Source organism: Nicrophorus vespilloides, unplaced genomic scaffold (genome assembly GCF_001412225.1).
Source record: "Nicrophorus vespilloides isolate i.1.1-1 unplaced genomic scaffold, Nicve_v1.0, whole genome shotgun sequence".
Lineage (NCBI taxonomy): Eukaryota > Metazoa > Arthropoda > Insecta > Coleoptera > Silphidae > Nicrophorus > Nicrophorus vespilloides.
The window spans coordinates 10,680-29,256 of NW_017098835.1; the positions used below are offsets into that span (position 1 = coordinate 10,680).

Genomic DNA, 18,577 nt, shown 5'->3' on the forward strand with positions numbered 1-18,577 from the left:
CGACAACCGAAATTCCGTCTATCGAAATCCCGAGTGTATCAAAATCCTGACGTTCGAAATCCCGACAGTGTCTTTTATTATTATAAATTTCTACAATAACATTTTTATGGTAACCGGGATTTCGATATAGTCAGGATTTTGATTGTCGGGATTATGGTAGTCGGGATTTTGATATAGTCAGGATTTTGATTGTCGGGATTATGGTAGTCGGGATTTTGATATAGTCTGGATTTCAAGCGTCGGGATTTTAATACAGCCGGGATTTCGAACGTCGGGATTTCGATACACTCGGGATTTCGAACGTCGGGATTTCAATAGACGGTTGTCGGGCTTGCGATATAGACCCCAAAAAATGTTATATTCTAAACAATGTTTTTCAAATAGTTAATAGGCTAAAACATGGAAAAATTATTTCATTCCAAGTTTTCAATAAATAATGAATGTTTAATAGTATTGATTATTTGTACCATAACAAAAAAAAACAGGATTTACGAAGTGTTACGTTTTAGGATACTTTGAGAAACCCTGTTTTAAACAATCTTAGTACAATTACTAAAAAAAATATGTTTGTTCGCGTGGTTCAAAGGTTGAGAAATGCTGATCTAAGTCAGTATGATAAATTCTCGTCATATATATAAATATTCAAATTCAGTTCAGATTTGTTAAGCTTTCATGTTCTAATTCCATTGTAATTAAATAAACTTGTATTTCCTTATATAAATAGTTGTTTCATTGTGAATCGATCTAATGTTTTAACGTCCTTGTCTGAAATTTGTTACAACTTTCTGAATGCCTTTTCATTTTCCATTCTATACTTTATGTATTATTGCTTTAACACATAATGATTGCACATTAAATACTAAACTCTATTCATCAGTAGTATTTTTTATTTATGAATAGATTGTTTACTAGTACAATAAGTATATAAGATTAATAAGTATAAAGATTAAAGAAAACTACTTATAGTAATAATATTTATTTTATCTATCTACAAACTGAAACAATGTCCCTGGCATTGAAAAATAGTGATTAGATGTGATATTCTAATCGTTTCCAACTGAAACCACTAATTTGAAAATAAAAATGAATCATTTAACAAAAATGTTTGAATTAAATTGATAACACTAATGAATCATTATGAAGCAGATCTTCAATATTTATTGAAAACAAGCTGTTCGATATGGATTATTTTGAAAAAATGAATAAAAATGTTTAGAATCGAGAGCTGTAAATAAGCGAAGGACGCAATTTGAAATAGTGGGAATTCACCAATCGCTCTGAATCGCTCGCGATCGTCATCAAAACAGTACCAATCCAATCTGTGAAGCATTCGACTGAGCTGAGTTTCCTGCAGCTACAGTTCACTACAGTTGCAACACTTCGCTGGTGGAAATTTCACGCCAAATGAGCAAAACGTGATAGTGCGGTGGTTCCAACATTATCTGGATTACGTACAACATCAACAACAACAATGGAGCAAGTGAGTATTGAATCGTTCTGAGGGGATAATGAGATAACAATTAGCCATGATCAAATAGACGTAACCTAAAATTACACCAATTATGAGGACTTTAAAAGCAGCTGAGCGACGAGCAGATGCAATTCAATTGTGCAAAGAGTGCAAATGTATATTAACACAACGATCGGTTACATCACGGTAATTCCGTGATTTGAGTAAACTTTCAAACGGAAAAGTAGGCAGCCCACTGCACATCGTAATCTTTGAATCGCTTTTCTTGCTTTTCTCTATCAATTAATTGATTATCTGTAGGCTATTATCAATAGACTTGAACTGATAACTGAGATTAAATGTAAATGACATAACCTCTATTTGGTTATGGGCGACTGATAGTGATCAATATGTTTGTCCAGCGTGGGGGGATATTTGAATTGGCTGTTTGATCAAACATTGCTGCAACATCGAACATGAATGTTGCACACAAAATTTATTATAAGAAAGACAGACATAAGGTAGACCATAGGTTATCTTAAACTTAAAACTTAATCACAGTGCAAATAGATTGTGTTATTGGATTATTAATAAAGTTACCTTTCACTTTTTCAGAATACAGATAATGATGAAGGATTAGGTGAAGAGATTGTTTTTCCTGAGAACATGTCCGGCCGAAGTGAGAGCACTCTGCTCACCCCAGCTCAAACATACTTTGCTGATGAGAGGATCCAAATTCCAAATGCTGAAGATGTAAGTTCCATAAATAATTTATTTAGAAAACTATTAAATAATTATGATTTCAGACGAAATTCAGTTTTCGAAAATTGTGGGCTTTCACTGGACCTGGTTTCTTGATGTCCATAGCTTACTTGGATCCTGGCAATATTGAGAGCGATTTGCAAAGCGGCAGCGTGACGAGTTTCAAGCTGCTATGGGTTTTACTTGGCGCCACAATTTTGGGACTTCTAATGCAAAGGCTATCAGCGAGATTGGGTCAGTACTTTAAATATTCTTTTAAAACATAAATAAAGTACATGTAATAATATTTCAGGTGTTGTAACTGGTTTGCATTTGGCTGAAATGTGTTACAGACAATACAAGAGATTTCCAAGAGTTATCTTATGGATTATGATAGAAATTGCGATTATCGGTTCTGATATGCAAGAAGTTATCGGAACTGCAATTGCGCTTTTCTTACTATCAAATAAACAGTGAGTTTATTGCGTTTAAATGTAGCTATATTTTTTTTAACATTAAACGTTTCAGTATTCCTTTGTGGGTTGGTGTGCTGATAACTATAGCAGATACGTTCACATTTTTGTTCCTCGATAAGTACGGATTGAGGAAGCTGGAGCTGTTTTTCGGGTCGCTCATTTTGGTCATGGCTGTGAGCTTCGGTTTCGAGTACGTTATTTCAGAACCGAATCAGTTGGAAGTTATGAAAGGAATGTTTTATCCTTGGTGCACAGACTGCACTTCGAGCGCTCTAATTCCGGCTATTGGAATAGTTGGTATTATATTATGACCCAGCATTGATGAGATGAAAGGAGAAAATATGTTTTAAATTATTTTAGGTGCTGTTATAATGCCGCACAACTTGTATTTGCACTCCGCTTTGGTGAAGTCTCGCGACGTCGATAGATCGAAACCGAAGGAAGTCAGTGAGGCTAATTTCTACTATTTCCTGGAAGCTTCCATAGCTCTTCTCATCAGTTTCGTGATCAACGTCTTTGTAGTCTCTGTTTTCGCAGTGGGTTTGTTTAATGTTACAAATAACGAAATGGTAAATAACTTGGTTATTAACTTTTGGCAGCAGATAATAACACAAATAATTCGAATTTTAGAGAGAACAATGCGAGAAGTACCCTTCAATGAACGGATCCGTATTTCCTGTGAGTCATTCAAAGATTTAATTCAATCTATTTATGTTGGATTAATTAATTGATGGTTTCAGGCGAACGATGATATAGTTGAAGCGGATTTGTACAAAGGCGGTATTTTCTTGGGCTGCACTTTCGGAGCTGCGGCCATGTACATTTGGGCTATCGGCATTTTGGCAGCCGGTCAAAGTTCGACGATGACCGGAACTTATGCAGGTCAATTCGCCATGGAAGGATTCTTAAACTTGCAGTGGGCTCGATGGAAGAGAGTTCTCTTCACCAGATCCATCGCAATCGTGCCAACGTTCTTCTTAGCTTTCTTCAGCGAAATCGAGGATTTAACGAAGATGAATATCATTTTGAATGCAGTCATGAGTCTTCAATTGCCGTTCGCAACGATTCCCACAATAGCTTTTACCAGTAACAAACAGATCATGGGTGAATTCGTCAATAATTAGTAAATTTTGTCCACCTATCTATTAAGGACGCGTACTTAATATAGATTACTTTGTAGCGCCAATACCGCAGTGGCAATTCTTCTGAGCATCGTCGTGATAAGTATAAACACTTACGTGGTCATCGATCAGGTGAACGATTTGGATCCAAATTGGGCCTTGCTGACGTTAATTGTAATCGTCGGCGTCATCTACCTACTGTTCTGCGCTTACCTAGTGATACACATGCTCGTTTCGATGGGAAACATTAGTCTTCTCGAATACGGTTTCGTAAATAAGTACATCATGGGAAATTCCGATTCGGAACTCTCCAGCAATCCCAGCAACTACTCCAGGTGAGTTTTTACACAACAACAACAAAAAAAAACCACAATAATCCTTCTATTTTTTTAATCGGATTATCGAGGTTATTTTCATATCCATAAACTCTGGGTCGTAAATAAGCTTTTAAACTTTTTTCAGTCTTGAGAGGGCCTAAGTCGTCTTGCTTCTTGGATCTATTTTCAGGTGCACACACACTTCTTTCGCATGATCTAGTAGTTTTTAAACTTTTGCATGATATTCTATTAACAATATTTTTTCTATATTTTTATACTAATCTACCTATTTTTTATTTTCTTCTCTCACACTATTTTAGCTTAAAACGCAGACGCCACTAACAACAAATTGCTCAAAGCAAAGACTAACAACCACTTTAATCATCCATTAAGTAATATGCGAACAGGTGTATCCGACGCTCGTGCATCGTCTTAATCAATCTTATTGCCGTTTTAGGTCTCAAGGAATTGACAATCCAGGGTTAGATGTTAAGTAGATTATTGATATTAGGTAATAAAGTTAACACCAATGAAGTGCCTTCACGATCTGAAGGAATATTATTTAATTTAGTCAAAAAAAAACACTTTATTGTATATATAGATATTTAAATATTAAGAGATATTATTATTATTGTATAGAAAAATGAGAAGTTTCCATTTCTGTGAATTGTTGGGAAATGAGGAACAAGAGATTTTCTATTTTTCTAACTTTTGTAAAATGAACGAACGTTTTGGCTGATAACTGTATTGTAGATCTCTGACGCTACTTTAGGAAATATTTTAATTCTAAAACCATATATTTAATTTGTGGCCATCAATAATTACAATAAACAGAATCTAATTAGTCAACATTAAATTATATACATGTTCAGTTGGTTGCCTAATCAACATTTTATAAATTGATTCAATAAATACACAGTTCTTAAAATCTTCCAATTTTTCATGTTTATCCTTACACATCCCTTATATTTAAAAAAATTGTTACATTTAAATATGATTCACGTTTTTCTATTATTTTCTTCCATAAAACTAACTTTAATTTTCTTTGAAAATCAATTGATATACCTTTTTTTCAGCATAGGATATATACCGCTCTTTTGCATTGTTGTATTTACAATTATGTTATTAGGAATTGAAGAGAATTAAGTTATACAACTAGTCGATGGATAACTTCAAAACGAATCGGATTTTAAAGTTGTAAGTAATAAACAATTATTTTTATATAAAAAAAGAACTTCATTAGAATTCAATTAATATAGACTGAGAAAGGTATAATAATTACTTCTTGATTTTCCTGCTTTATTTCATCTTTAAATTTAATATCATCATTGCAAGAATGCTATTTCGAAAAATGATATTTTACATGACTTAAATCTAATTTGTTGTTGTTGTCTTGCTTTTAGATTGTTATGACGATATTTGTAAAGCAATGGTTAAAGTACGCTTCCTTGTGGAACATCAGACATCATTAGAATCACAGTCACATTAAATATTACGTAAAAAAATGCGAATTAATGTTTGGTATACTTATTCCAAAATTGATCAGATTTGTTTTTTTCTTCATATTGAAACTAATCAATACACTTAATGTACCTAATTTAATAAGAATGTAAATGAACTAGAATAAATTAAATATATTTAAAGCAATTGAAATATACGTCAGATTTTGATATAATTAAATTATTATTAAATATAATACTAATTTCAGCTATGCAAATTTTCAATTTAAAACCGGTCGAAACATTTTAGTAAACGTTAGTAAATTATACTAAAGTGTTTTCTCTGTGTAAATCCGCCTACAAAGAATAACATCGCAAACAAGATCCAAGTGTCCTTATTATATAATCCCCACGTGGGGTGCAATTTTAATCGCATTACACGCTGGCCTACCCCTAATTTCTCTCCATCCGCATCAAGCATATGAAATATGTCACTCAATCATCGAGCTAATGTTACGAAAATCCACAATTTCCCCCAAAACGAAAATTTCTAAAGCAGATTAATGCAATCTTCTTTGTTATACGTTCAACTGTATAATGGCGTTAATCAAGAGATTATATAGTTTATGTACAATGACATAATTACCCCTTTATTCTGAGACATGTTGTAAAATCCTGTTAATTTTGAACTCCTTTTTTCTTCAATAATAAAGAATCTATTTCCAAGTTTACTAACTTATTCAGATGTACCTTTTCATATTTAAATTATTATAAAATTTTCAAGAAAATGATCAATCTCTCAACAAAGATTATCATTTAATTACAATAATTGCTCTATATAAAAATCTAATTGTATACTGATGAATTTTCGCAAGGATGTGCACTTGTGCGTAGTAAAAGTTAGAATTATAATCAAATTAATTCTGATTTCGTCGCTCCCTTATTTCGGTGTGACATTTGATGCGGATATTGTTTGCAATGGTGCATGGAGCAAGGGGACATCTGCTTTCCTGAATGCGCTCTAACCGTGAGGAGAGGAAAGTTAATAAGCCCGCGCGCGCCCCTTTCAACTAGATACAAATTTATACAATATTGGGCAACGTCGACCCCAACCAAAACAAATCGGACTTATTGCTCGTCTGAACACTTGCACCGGACCAAATTCAACAATTCCATGTAGAAAATTTTCATTTTTGTTATGGCAAAAAAAATTCTTACTAATAATATTTAATCATTTATTATTTTTAACAAATACTTTTTCTCTTTACTAAATTTTAAGGTATGAATCGTTACTATTTAACTATACAGATCTTTCAATTAAAGTTTAGAATTTCACTTCATAACTAAACATTCATATTTTGTACACAAAAATGTGTTTTTCGGAAAATTTAAAATTACAACACATTTATATTTTCCAGCTAAATTACTAGAAATGTGAATTTTATATCATGGATTGTAATCAATTATGGACGTAGTAAAACTTTCAATTTTATCCATTAAATTTGTGAGAAAATCACTAAAATGTGAAAACACTGATTTTCGAATGTTAATTTTATATAAATTAAAGCTAATTACAGCAAAATAAATTAAACCACATCTGCATTTAAATATAGTATTATTTGAACATTTGTTGAATTCCCCAAATATCCAACTATCATGTCGTTCTTTTGGATCCATTCTATCTATTATAGTTTCTTAGAAAATCACTAAAATGTGAAGACACTGGTTTTTCGAGTATTAATTTTTCATAATTTCTTTTTTGGAAGTGGTTTCATTTGCTGTAGAAATGGATGAAACCACAACAATATTTCAACATTTGTTGCATTCCCCAATCATCCAGGTTTCGTATGCATCTTTTGGAAACATCTATTATATTTTCTGAGAAAATCACTAAAATGTGAAAACACTGCTTTTTCGAGCATAAATTTGTCATAATTTCATTTTTGGAAATAGTTTCATTCATTTTTCTGCAAAATGGATGAAACTACAACAATATTTCAATATTTGTTGCATTCCCTATATATCCAACTTTCATATGCATCTTTTGGAAGCATTCTATCTATTATAGTTTCTGAGAAAATCACTAAAATGTGAAGACACTGCTTTTTCGAGTATTAATATTTCATAATTTCATTTTTGGAAGTGATTTCATTCTTTTTGCTGTAAAAATGAATGAAACCACAACAATATTTCAACATTTGTTGCATTCCCCAATCATCCAGCTTTCATATGCATCTTTTCGAAGCATTCTATCTATTATAGTTTCTGAGAAAATCACTAAAATGTAAAGACACTGCTTCTTCGAGCATAAATTTGTCATAATTTCATTTTTGGAATTAGTTTAATTCATTTTGCTATAAAAATGGACGACACCACAATAATATTTCAACATTTGTTGCATTCCCTAAATATCCAACTTTCATATGCATCTTTTGGAAGCATTCTAACTATTATAGTTTCTGAGAAAATCACTAAAATGTGAAGACACTGCTTTTTTCGAGCATAAATTTGTCATAATTCCATTTTTGGAAGTAGTTTAATTCATTTTGCTGTAAAAATGGATAAAACCACAATAATATTTCAACATTTTTTGCATTCCCTAAATATCCAAATTTCATATGCATCTTTTGGATCCATTCTATCTATTATAGTTTCTGAGAAAATCACTAAAATGTAAAGACACAGCTTTTTCGAGCATAAATTTTTCATAATTTCATTTTTGGAATTAGTTTTATTCATTTTGCTATAAAAATAGATGAAACCTCAATAACATTTCAACATTTGTTGCATTTACCAATCATCCAGCTTTCATGTGAATCTTTTCGAAGCATTTTATCTATTATAGTTTCTGAGAAAATCATTAAAATGTGAAGACACTGCTATTTTGAGCATAAATTTGTCATAATTTCATTTTTGGAATTAGTTTAATTCATTTTGCTGTAAAATCACTAAAATGTGAAGACACTGCTTTTTTGAGTATTAATTTTTCATAATTTCATTTTTAAAGGTGCTTTCCTTCATTTTGCTGTAAAAATTTATGAAACCACAACAATATTTCAACATTTGTTGCATTTCCCAATCATCCAGCTTTCATGTGAATCTTTTCGAAGCATTCTATCTATTATAGTTTCTGAGAAAATCACTAAAATGTGAAGACACTGCTTTTTCGAGCATTCATTTTTCATAATTCCATTTTTGGAAGTAGTTTAATTCACTTTGCTGTAAAAATGGATGAAACCACAATAATATTTCAACATTTTTTGCATTCCCTAAATATCCAAATTTCATATGTAACTTTTGGATTCATTCTATCTATTATATTTTCTAATAAAATCATTAAAATGTGAAGACAGCATGAATTTTTCATAATTTCTTGGAAATCTTTCATAAATATAAAAATTGGTCATTATACTGCAAATGTTGTCTGAATCAGTAAAACCGTAGAGTAATATTATTTAATTGGGATGCAATAAATGTTTTCTTTGGCTACCTGAAATACTTCTGTGAATTTTTGCAAAAGAGTAGTCGCCGTAATAAAACATTTCTCGTATATAAGCTCGTCGCAGTTCACAAACTATCATCATTCTGCTTGAGACCAGCAAACGAAACAGTCATGGAGATTACCAACGACAAATACTTGTACTTCAACGAAGAATCGCTCGAGAATCACGATCTCAATGAATTCAAGAAGATAGATTCACATATCACAAAAGTGGAGCATACAATTTTGTTAAGAAATTGCTTAAGAAAATGCGACGTCGAGGAAATCAGAAAATTGATTTGGAATCTTCTACAAGTTTTTAGAAAAAACAAACTGTCATCAACTTACGAGGCGCAGTTCAAGAAGATCGAAAAGACGACAACAATTAACAATGATTTGGTGCTCAGAATAAAAATGTTTGTGCAAGAAATCAAGATTTTCTATAAGAAATACGAGTACAAAGTGGAGAAAACTCTGACGATTGTTAATCGTATAGACATCACCGACAATTTCCAACCGGCCCCTGTTCAAGAAATGCTCATCATCAAAAGCATTTCGGTTATGACCAAGAAAATCATCGTTTCTGTATTTGAAGTCACAAAAGTTTACCATAAGATCCTTGATCAAGTTCCGAAAGATTTTAAATATAACTTGTTGAAAATCGAATCGTTGATGGAATGTAAAAGTTCGAATAACCTGGTGGATTTGCATGAGGTGCTGAAGAAGTTGTTGTTGGTTTTAAAGCAACATAACTGTGTGGAATTTCGCGGAGAGTACAAGGATCGAGTGAATATTATATTGAGAATATACAAGTTATCGAATAACAAATTGTCGAAAACTTTCGGTGACGTCGCTAAGATTGCGAAGAAAATTACGATTTTGGAGTCGGCCACCAAAAATATGGTTGTTATTTTCGAGAAAGAAGCTACGAAAATTTTGAATCATTTCAATTACATCGATGATAACTCGAAAGAAATGCAGAGATGGATCGAAGTTCTATTGAAAAATGTTATAAAATGTTACAGAGAATTGAAGCGTGCATTCGAGGAGATCAAAAGCGATATAGATTCCACGTGGAAAAATTAAAAAAAAAAAGTGTATAGTTTAAGAATTAATGTATATTATTAATTAAGTGTTTCAAGTTTTCTAATTAATGTATTTGTTGTGTGTAATTAAATAAAATAAATAAATAAAATAATTCTGTAAACTAATCATATTTTTATTTGTTTTAACGTATTTAAATTGATTTCTATGATTTTACCTAGCAGATAATGTCATAAATTTGTATATTGGATTCAATTAGTGCGCGTTTACGATTGAAAACATTTACGTATTAATAACGAGTGTAAAAAGAAATATTGCATGTAGAGCAGAACGTTCGCAACAACTGTTACCACCCAGTCGATATCCACCAAAACGCAGTTTCTTTTCAATTTCAACCCTTAAGCTCATTCTCATTAAGTGCTAAAATCGTTGCATAAGCACCTAGTGGAAACAGGTTTCTGCGTTGTGATTGGTGCACCTGTTACCACCCCGCCGCGCTTCGTCCAATCAAAATGCAAGGGCGCAGCCCCCTTCATGACTACGACGTCGAAAACGTCCGCTGGATATTACTGCACTTTGCGTCGCGACGCCGAAAGCGTACGCCGTACACTGTTTGTTTTTTTTTTCGGGTAATCTCGATCCGCACACACAGTTTTTCACTCATGAAAATGTCCTTTAATTCCAACGATCACTGGGATACTAATACAGTAAGTCAATAAATTTATAATACAACTAATTTAAAAAAATATACGTTAAAGTAGAAAAGTATGACTTATTTATTAAATCAATTATTTAAGTTTTTCCTATATAATTTATTACAATTGATTTTAGTGCGTTTTGATTATGTTTATTTTCTATTAATTCAGCTTGAATATTTTTCCTCATCATCTATTTTTCATTCTCACTTTATTGTATTTTGTTCAAATTAAATTCATTCTATTAAATATTCAAGAATAAATCTATTTAAGTTTAATTCTAATTCATTCATTTTTATTCACATGTAATCAAAATAACATTTTACTTCATACTCATTAATTTTGTTTAAATATATTTAATACGCTTTTTATATTGCATACTATTTCCTAACAATTTACAATTAGTTTTATTTTTAGTTACAGAAAGTAAATTTCATTGAATATCCGAATTAATTTAACTAACTCTTAATTAAGTTTCATTAATCTTGTTTTTTTCTTCAATTCTATTGCATTTTATAGGTCAATTTTTATAACAAATAATATTTATTATTTTTACTTTTCTTTACTCTTCATTTTTTTCTTAAATATCTTAACAAGTTTACCAAAAATTAAAGAAATTGTAAGTAAGTTCCCGGCGCGTCCACCATAGTTATTAGTATTGCAAATAGATTCTTTTCATGTACAGTGGAACCTGGCTTAACGAGTTTAATTCGTTCCAAAATTTCCAGATTTTTACTCGTACAGTGAAATATATTAAAAAATACACATAATATGTGTACACAAGTTTTAAAAATGATGCAATCCGGGATTTCTCTTCTAATCGCCACTCGTTATGCGAAACGTCGCTCGTTAAGAGAGTCATTTTTTCGAGGTTCCACTGTATTTTGAAATGTAATACTTGCTAATTGATTTATTTAAGAACTAGGAATATGTTTGTTTCTTCTAAATAATAAGAAAAAACTATAATTACTTATGTAGATTCGTTAAATATCAACAAATTATTTCTTAGGGTGGTGACTTTCCTCCGAATTATCCCAACGAATTGGCGAGTTACGGCGGCATCTGGGATCCTCACCATTGTCTTGGCGGTCAGAATCCTGCAATTTCCGGTTATCCCGAGATCCTGACCGCATTCAACCCCGACATTGGTAACAGCTCATCAAAACAAAAAATCTTCGTTTTGCTCACACTGTATTTCTTATACAGCTTGGCCGAGGCAGCAGTGCGGCGGCATGGTTTCCAACAGGATGTCCAGAAGCGGAAGTAGCTCCAGCAGTCAGAAGAAGACAAGACGTCGCGTTGCGACTATTGCCCAAAGACGTGCTGCGAACATCCGCGAACGAAGGAGGATGTTCAATTTGAACGAAGCTTTCGATAAACTTAGACGAAAGGTAGTTTCTTTTTTTGATATAAAGTGAAAATATAATAGAACAGGTGAAATTGTAATGAAACTTATGTTTAGGTGCCTACGTTTGCATACGAAAAACGTCTGTCGCGCATCGAAACTTTGAGATTGGCCATCACCTACATCAGTTTCATGGCCGAATTGCTGCACGGTCACACGCCTGAACACAAGAATTCGGATGGGTATTCTCAAAGAGAATACGTGCCCTATGGAATCATCAATTGAACTTCTATTTATATTTTCTTCTGAACGTGTCTAGTCTTCCATTTTGTGATATGTGTATTATAAATTGATATTTATAGTGGCTAATCAGTATATATTTGCCAATAAATGTACTATAATTATTTAAAAAAAAAAACATTTAAACTAATAGTTGTAAACCACATGATTTTGTTTTTAAATGAAAAATATTGAAATTACATTAAAAGCATTTGAAACTTCAGTATTTCTTTCATTTTACCTTAAAAGAAAATTACTTGTATAACAATTTACTCCAAGAAATGCAAAAATGTCTTCTTTTGAATTGTATAGTCAAACTCATCTTCCATCTGAATATTTTCTCATTTCTTTTATATATCGCACAGATTTTATATTTCTACACATATGTCATTAAATTATTTATAATTTACTTTTCTACTACATTTGTAGCTCACTACATAATACATATGAAGAATTATGTAAATACCTTTAGATATTTATGTTGTTGACTATGAATGACATTTTTTATTTGATTAGAAAAATTAAGTTTGTTTTAAATTCAAATTAAAAAAAATCATAATTTTGAAAATATGAATTGTTGGTAATTCATCCAGGTACTTCTTTTTCTCTTAGTGCATCTATCATCTACTGCTGGATGAATGAGGTATGCAACTTAAATTGCATCTACACATCTGCCAGAAATACACGTGCTTGAAATACCTTACATAACCTTGTTTTGAAAAGATATATCCATACTTCACTAACGTGTTTGTTATTATTTCAATGTAGTTTTATTTTTTAACAATTATTCTAAGTGTTAATTAGAATATATACAACGATGGCTATGTTGGCAGAGAAACGGTACAAAACCAAATACATTCTAAACCCAAAAAGCAATGATTGGTCCAAAGGTAATATTTTCGTTAATTATAATTTGCATTTACTAAAATTGTAGAAATATTCAATAAATTAATAATCATTTGTTTTAGATGAATCTAAGTTTGGACAAAAGATGTTGGAGAAAATGGGTTGGTCGAAGGGCAAAGGTTTAGGATCGAAGCTGGATGGAATGGTTGACCATGTGAAGGTGTCCTACAAGAATGACAGCAAAGGTATGGGCTTCCAGGATAATGGAGAGCAATGGACACAGCATGAAGATCAATTTGCTGCTTTGCTCAAAGAGCTGAATAACAGTGAAGATGCTGTCCAGCCCAAACAGGAAGACAGCAAGTTGAATCTTGAAGAGAGATCTAAAAAATCAAAGAAACGCGTGCACTACCATAAATTCACAAGGGGTAAAGATTTGAGCCGTTATTCTCAGAAGGATCTGGCAAATATATTTGGCCGTACGACTTTGGAAAAGAAAGTTGTTGTGAAAGAGGAGGAACCTGAAGAGGTCCAAGTTAAAGAGGAAAAAGAAAATGATAATCTGAAGAATGGTGGATCTATGGCAGATTATTTTAGAAAGAAGATGGCTAAAACTGGTCTGAATAAAATCAATATTAAGAAAGAGAGCAATGATTCAGAGGAGGAATTGGGAACAGTGGGTTTCGGTTTTGGGGCTTCTGTGAAGAAGGAAAATGATACAAACTCGGGTTTTGATTTCAGCAAAAAAGGATTGTATAAAGGTTTCATGCCTGCTGCTAAAACGGAGGAAGAAACTAGCGTCGTTAAAGAACCGAAAGAGATTGATTGCAGCAAGAACGCTTTGTACAGAGGCTTCGTTTCTGCTGTTAAAGTGGAACCTGAAGAAGTTGATGAATCGAATGTGGGCAAGAAGAAAAGGAAACTTGATGCAAATGAAGTTGAAGATAACTGTGATTCAAATAAGAAGAAGAAGAAAAAGAAGAAATGCAAAGATGTAGAGGTGTGCAATAATGGCACATCTGAAAGCATTCCTGCAACTGACCAAGAAGCAGAGCCTAGCAAAAAGAAGAAGAAAAAGAAGAAATCCAATGATGTTGTTGAGACTTCAGAGAATATTCCATCCCTTGAACAGGAAACTGAGCCTTCTAAAAAACAGAAAAAGAAGAAGAAAAAGAATAAAGATTTATAATAATTTTGGATATGAAATATAATAATGTAATTTATTTTTTAAATATAACTACTTTGCAAATGCGATAAATCACTTAGTTCCTTGATTTTTGTAAACATACTTATATAAATATATATAATTTTAATTGAAGAAGTTATTCAAACTTTGCTCAAGATAGGCAACCAAACTATCTCTTAAATGTTGAGGTTACATACCTTGTTGTGTCAGATTTAAACATGTGCTTCGTTCGTTAGACAACCATAACCATACTTTATGTTCTCAACTTGAGTTTGTTTCAGTCTGTTTTTACCATTTAACAAAGATGCATTCAACGAAATTCCGTGACCTTCTGCAGGACTTCAAAGGTGAATTCCATAAAAAGAAAAACAAGAGGAAATTGAGGGAAAATGGAGACGTAACTGTGGAAGAGACAAAGAAGAGGAAATTGAACAAGAATACAGAATTAAGTAACAGCAATACAAGTGTAGAACTTGGCATACAATGTGAGCTGATTCAAGTGTACAAAAAGAAAGGTTACAATTTCTTTGGTGAAAAGATATCAAATGCAGGTACAGATAATCCAGGATTGACTTTGTCTGATTCTGATGATGAAACAATAGATGCACGAAGCAAAAAAGTGAGATTCAGCAGTGTCACAGAAGAACGCATTATTCCAAATAATGATGATACAATTCAGAATGCAGGACATGGGATTGATAATGCAGCATTTGATATTAAAGCGAAATCACCAGAAACTAAGAAACATGTGAAGGAGAAAGGTGCTGGAATGGTAAATGCAGCCTTCACTTTAAATGGACAAGATGAATCCACATACAAAAAAGAATTGGAGGTGAGAAGTGGATCAATCAAAGCTGGAGGCACTTCAAATATCTGTTTCAATGATGTTCAGGAAACTGTTGAAAACATGCAGAAGAGCATTGAAACATTCCAAGCTGAGATTGAGAATGATTTGAATAAGGATAAAGATTTGGAGTTGTGCGAAGCTGATTTGACTGCTAACAATGAGATATTGGATGATGGATGTATAAAAATTGGTGTAAAGGGGATTGTCTTGAATGAGCAATCCAAGTACATTAAATGTGATGATATTAACAACCCAAAAAGTTCCATCAGGAAGCATCTGAAGAAAGATTTTATCCTTGAATTTAAGAACACCAATTTACATCAAATCTTTGGCTATGGTATTAAATTGGATACTGAACATAATGAATAAATTTATGTTATTAATATTAATATTTTTTTTAATAATTGACTTTATATTATTATACAGAGCAAAACGTTATAGTTTTATACCATTTATTTATTACTAGGGAATTATTATATAAATAAATTCATACAATTTACAAATAATTTGCATTTTTATTTTACATCTTCAATATTAAGTAATTATTTGAAATTTTATTGGAAAACAAATTCTTTATTTTGAATACATTAATTTTCAGGTTTTGAATTATCTGTATTCGTGACACCAGGTATATCGACTTCCAATTTGGTGTCGTTGTCTTGAAGACATCGTCCGCAAACCGTGCTGTAATTTGGTGGAGGTTCAGTATACAAAGCGGCATCCTTCTCGACGGTGGTGTAATAGTCTGGAGGTGCGCTAACACCAGCTAAAATCAATACAAACTATAAAAATCTTATGATACCAAAGCATCTAAGTATTACGAAAAGGAGCCACCACATCATCCGTAGAAGGTTCGTGATGAATTTGGACGGGGAAGGTTCGATTGGGAACGTCTTGCAGATGGTAGATGCATCTTTCATCAACTAAAATCCGATTAGCCAATTCGCGATGTCTCCGATTGTGCACGTGCCTCAAAAGGACTCGATCCTCTCGTAATTTGCGATAGTAATGAATGCAAGCTAAACTGCCCATGCAGATGAATATCAGGATCAACCAGAAGTACCAGAACTGTGCCATCTTCCTGAATGTGGTGATGCAGCATCCATAATCGCAACAACTTTCTCCGCGCAAACAAAAATAAGGGATGATCTCGTTGTCACCAAGCAAATACTCGCAATCTTTGAAATACATCACCTGCAAATATAATTGCAATTAGGGGATGTGTAGAAGTCTCGATGGACGAGACCAACGTCCACGTGAGAGACTGCAATTTGCTCGTATATATTTCGCAGGGTCATTGCATTCAATTCAAATTGAATCAATACAAAACAAATATGATATGCAAGTTGCTTTTCTGACTTATGACATTATACACAATTTATTTCATATCTAATAATTGATTTAAAAAAACAATTTTAAACACAGCACTTTTACTAAATCTTATGAAAAATAATACAAATTGTATTTTGTAATTAATATTAATTACAATAAAATTAATATGCATTAATATAATTATGAAATCGCATACGTTTTCATCAATGACTAGAGAAATCCAATAATTAATATCAAATAGTTGACAGAATACAAATTAATGAAAACATTGACTAATTTATTTTTTTCAGCTCTTAATTTTTTATGATATAAAGAGGACGAATTAGTTTCCAGTCAGGTTAATAGTATGTTAGTTGTATGTAAATATTATAGGAATAAACAGAACAAGCTTTTGAAGTTGATAATTGTTTATTTATAACAATAAAAAAACATAAATAAAGAACCACAGAAAATTTCCAAATAGTTATTTATTGAATCACTGTATCAATTACAAGTAAGGTTCAGGGAACTCAAAAGTGACCTCCCTGCCTGTGAGTTTCTTGTAGACAGACGAAAATGTGTCCACCTGTAACAAAAAAAAAACATTAGTTATTATTCAAATTATAGAATTGCAGAAATGTCATCATTAATGTATTTTTAAGACATTTTAGTGCATAAAAATTACCTTATGCTCAATCGTGGTTTGTTGGTTTTTGTCCAAATGAACCTTGGTGAGCTGGGAGCCGTCAAGTTTTACACGGATACGCTTGCCTACGATTTCAGCAGGATAAACCAGATCCTCCAAAATGGCATCGTAAACGTGAGTCAGGGTGCGAGAGCGTGGGCGCTTCTGCTTGCTCTTGTTGCGGGTCTTCCTGGTTGGCTTAGGAAGGATCTTGCGCTCGCCAACAAAGACGACGTGCTTTCCGCTGAATTTCTTTTCCAATTCACGGACCAGCCTGGTCTGAATCTTTTGGAACTTTTTAAGTTTTGGCATCGGCACATAGATGATAATCGACTGCAAATAAAAATTTAAAAAATTGTAAATCAAATCTCATTTACATTTGATAAAGTTCAAAAGTTAACAGATTATAGAACCCAATATCATTATTTACTGAATTTTATTATAAATTCAATAGTAATGTTGTAGTTACATATTTTACTTTATAAAGCAAAGTGATGCATTAGTTGTTCAATAGTGAACATATTGATTATTGCAATAAACAGTTAATAGTAAAGATTTATGTAATTGAAGAGACTATAAAGTTAATTATGGATAGAAAGTTGCATATGCAAGTCTTCAATAAGAGAAATTTGTAATTACAAACTGTAGTAGTTTGAGTGAATAAAACAGTAATAGCTGTGGTAATTACCTTCTTGTTGTTAAGTTCGATTTCCCTGGCTTTAGTAATATGCAATTCCCTAAGTTGGGCCTTCAAGTCGGAGTTCATTTCCAGCTCCAAAATGGCTTGGGCAACTTGGGTCTCGAAGACATCGGGCTCGGTGCCTCCCGCTTTCATGATTTTCGTCGACATCTGTAAAACGAAACAATATTAGCATAAACTCACCCCAAACACTTAAAGGTTATGTTTGCAGCTGACGAAAACAACAATTTTTAAGAACAAAATTTAATAATATAATAAGTTACTTTAAGAGAATCTACGAGCAAAGCGGTCGCAAGTTACGAAAACAGTGAAATATCCGGTGTAAGGTTATGAATGCACTTAGGTAGTCACAACACAAGACAACACTAGGATTTCATCCTCGAATATCGCCAACAGTTTCGACCATCAAAAAATGAATTTCAGTGTAAAATGATTGCTGATAAATATACTTGCGTTTTCTATTAATATTTGTTAAACATTCAATGTATTTACTAGTAAAATTGTGTTTTAGACTAACGAAAACACTGAAACCAAAACGTGTACCTTGTCGAGTTTTTCTAAAAGAGAAGGAAACGGCTGGACAAGGATGCTAAAAGCCCTCTTACTTCGAACGC

At 32.4% G+C, this 18,577-nt stretch overlaps 6 protein-coding genes across 12 annotated transcripts; 4 read left to right on the top strand and 2 right to left on the bottom strand.

Annotated features, from left to right (window-relative positions):
• The first annotated feature begins 1,282 nt into the window (after positions 1–1,282).
• LOC108563331 (protein Malvolio-like) lies at positions 1,283–4,949 on the top strand. Of its 5 annotated transcripts, XR_001891088.1 has the most exons (12): positions 1,283–1,480; positions 2,066–2,203; positions 2,257–2,446; positions 2,505–2,664; positions 2,720–2,964; positions 3,028–3,236; positions 3,298–3,345; positions 3,408–3,790; positions 3,848–4,123; positions 4,251–4,295; positions 4,426–4,497; positions 4,563–4,949. XR_001891088.1 is itself a non-coding variant. In XM_017921975.1 (11 exons), the coding sequence occupies exons 1-10, from the start codon at positions 1,472–1,474 to the stop codon at positions 4,264–4,266; spliced, it is 1,674 nt and encodes a 557-aa protein (XP_017777464.1). In that variant the 5' UTR covers positions 1,283–1,471; the 3' UTR covers positions 4,267–4,295; positions 4,563–4,949. The 5 variants fall into 5 exon arrangements, 4 of the variants coding, with proteins under 4 accessions (XP_017777464.1, XP_017777465.1, XP_017777462.1 ...); XM_017921975.1 differs by lacking the exon at positions 4,426–4,497; XM_017921976.1 differs by lacking the exon at positions 4,563–4,949 and having other exon boundaries at positions 4,426–4,551.
• Positions 4,950–10,657: 5,708 nt separating this feature from the next.
• Positions 10,658–12,469, top strand: LOC108563324 (protein Fer3-like). The gene is made up of 4 exons (XM_017921965.1): positions 10,658–10,776; positions 11,774–11,912; positions 11,971–12,155; positions 12,227–12,469. The coding sequence occupies exons 1-4, from the start codon at positions 10,732–10,734 to the stop codon at positions 12,392–12,394; spliced, it is 537 nt and encodes a 178-aa protein (XP_017777454.1). The 5' UTR covers positions 10,658–10,731; the 3' UTR covers positions 12,395–12,469.
• Positions 12,470–13,067: 598 nt separating this feature from the next.
• On the top strand, positions 13,068–14,431 carry LOC108563332 (PIN2/TERF1-interacting telomerase inhibitor 1-like). The gene is made up of 2 exons (XM_017921977.1): positions 13,068–13,278; positions 13,357–14,431. The coding sequence occupies exons 1-2, from the start codon at positions 13,206–13,208 to the stop codon at positions 14,421–14,423; spliced, it is 1,140 nt and encodes a 379-aa protein (XP_017777466.1). The 5' UTR covers positions 13,068–13,205; the 3' UTR covers positions 14,424–14,431.
• Positions 14,432–14,663: 232 nt separating this feature from the next.
• LOC108563333 lies at positions 14,664–15,729 on the top strand. Its single transcript, XM_017921978.1, has one exon. The coding sequence runs from the start codon at positions 14,725–14,727 to the stop codon at positions 15,634–15,636; it is 912 nt and encodes a 303-aa protein (XP_017777467.1). The 5' UTR covers positions 14,664–14,724; the 3' UTR covers positions 15,637–15,729.
• A 125-nt stretch (positions 15,730–15,854) lies between these two features.
• Positions 15,855–16,552, bottom strand: LOC108563314 (WW domain-binding protein 1-like). The gene is made up of 2 exons (XM_017921951.1): positions 16,089–16,552; positions 15,855–16,033 (listed from the first exon to the last, which is right to left on the bottom strand). The coding sequence occupies exons 1-2, from the start codon at positions 16,456–16,458 to the stop codon at positions 15,855–15,857; spliced, it is 549 nt and encodes a 182-aa protein (XP_017777440.1). The 5' UTR covers positions 16,459–16,552.
• A 498-nt stretch (positions 16,553–17,050) lies between these two features.
• LOC108563317 (40S ribosomal protein S7) lies at positions 17,051–18,576 on the bottom strand. 3 transcript variants are annotated; one of them, XM_017921955.1, is made up of 4 exons: positions 18,507–18,576; positions 17,952–18,113; positions 17,264–17,596; positions 17,051–17,164 (listed from the first exon to the last, which is right to left on the bottom strand). In XM_017921955.1, exons 2-4 carry the CDS (start codon positions 18,111–18,113, stop codon positions 17,087–17,089), a joined length of 573 nt encoding a protein of 190 aa, XP_017777444.1. In that variant the 5' UTR covers positions 18,507–18,576; the 3' UTR covers positions 17,051–17,086. The 3 variants fall into 3 exon arrangements, with proteins under 3 accessions (XP_017777444.1, XP_017777443.1, XP_017777445.1); XM_017921954.1 differs by lacking the exon at positions 18,507–18,576 and adding an exon at positions 18,417–18,500; XM_017921956.1 differs by lacking the exon at positions 18,507–18,576 and adding an exon at positions 18,456–18,479.
• Between the last annotated feature and the right edge of the window lies 1 nt (position 18,577).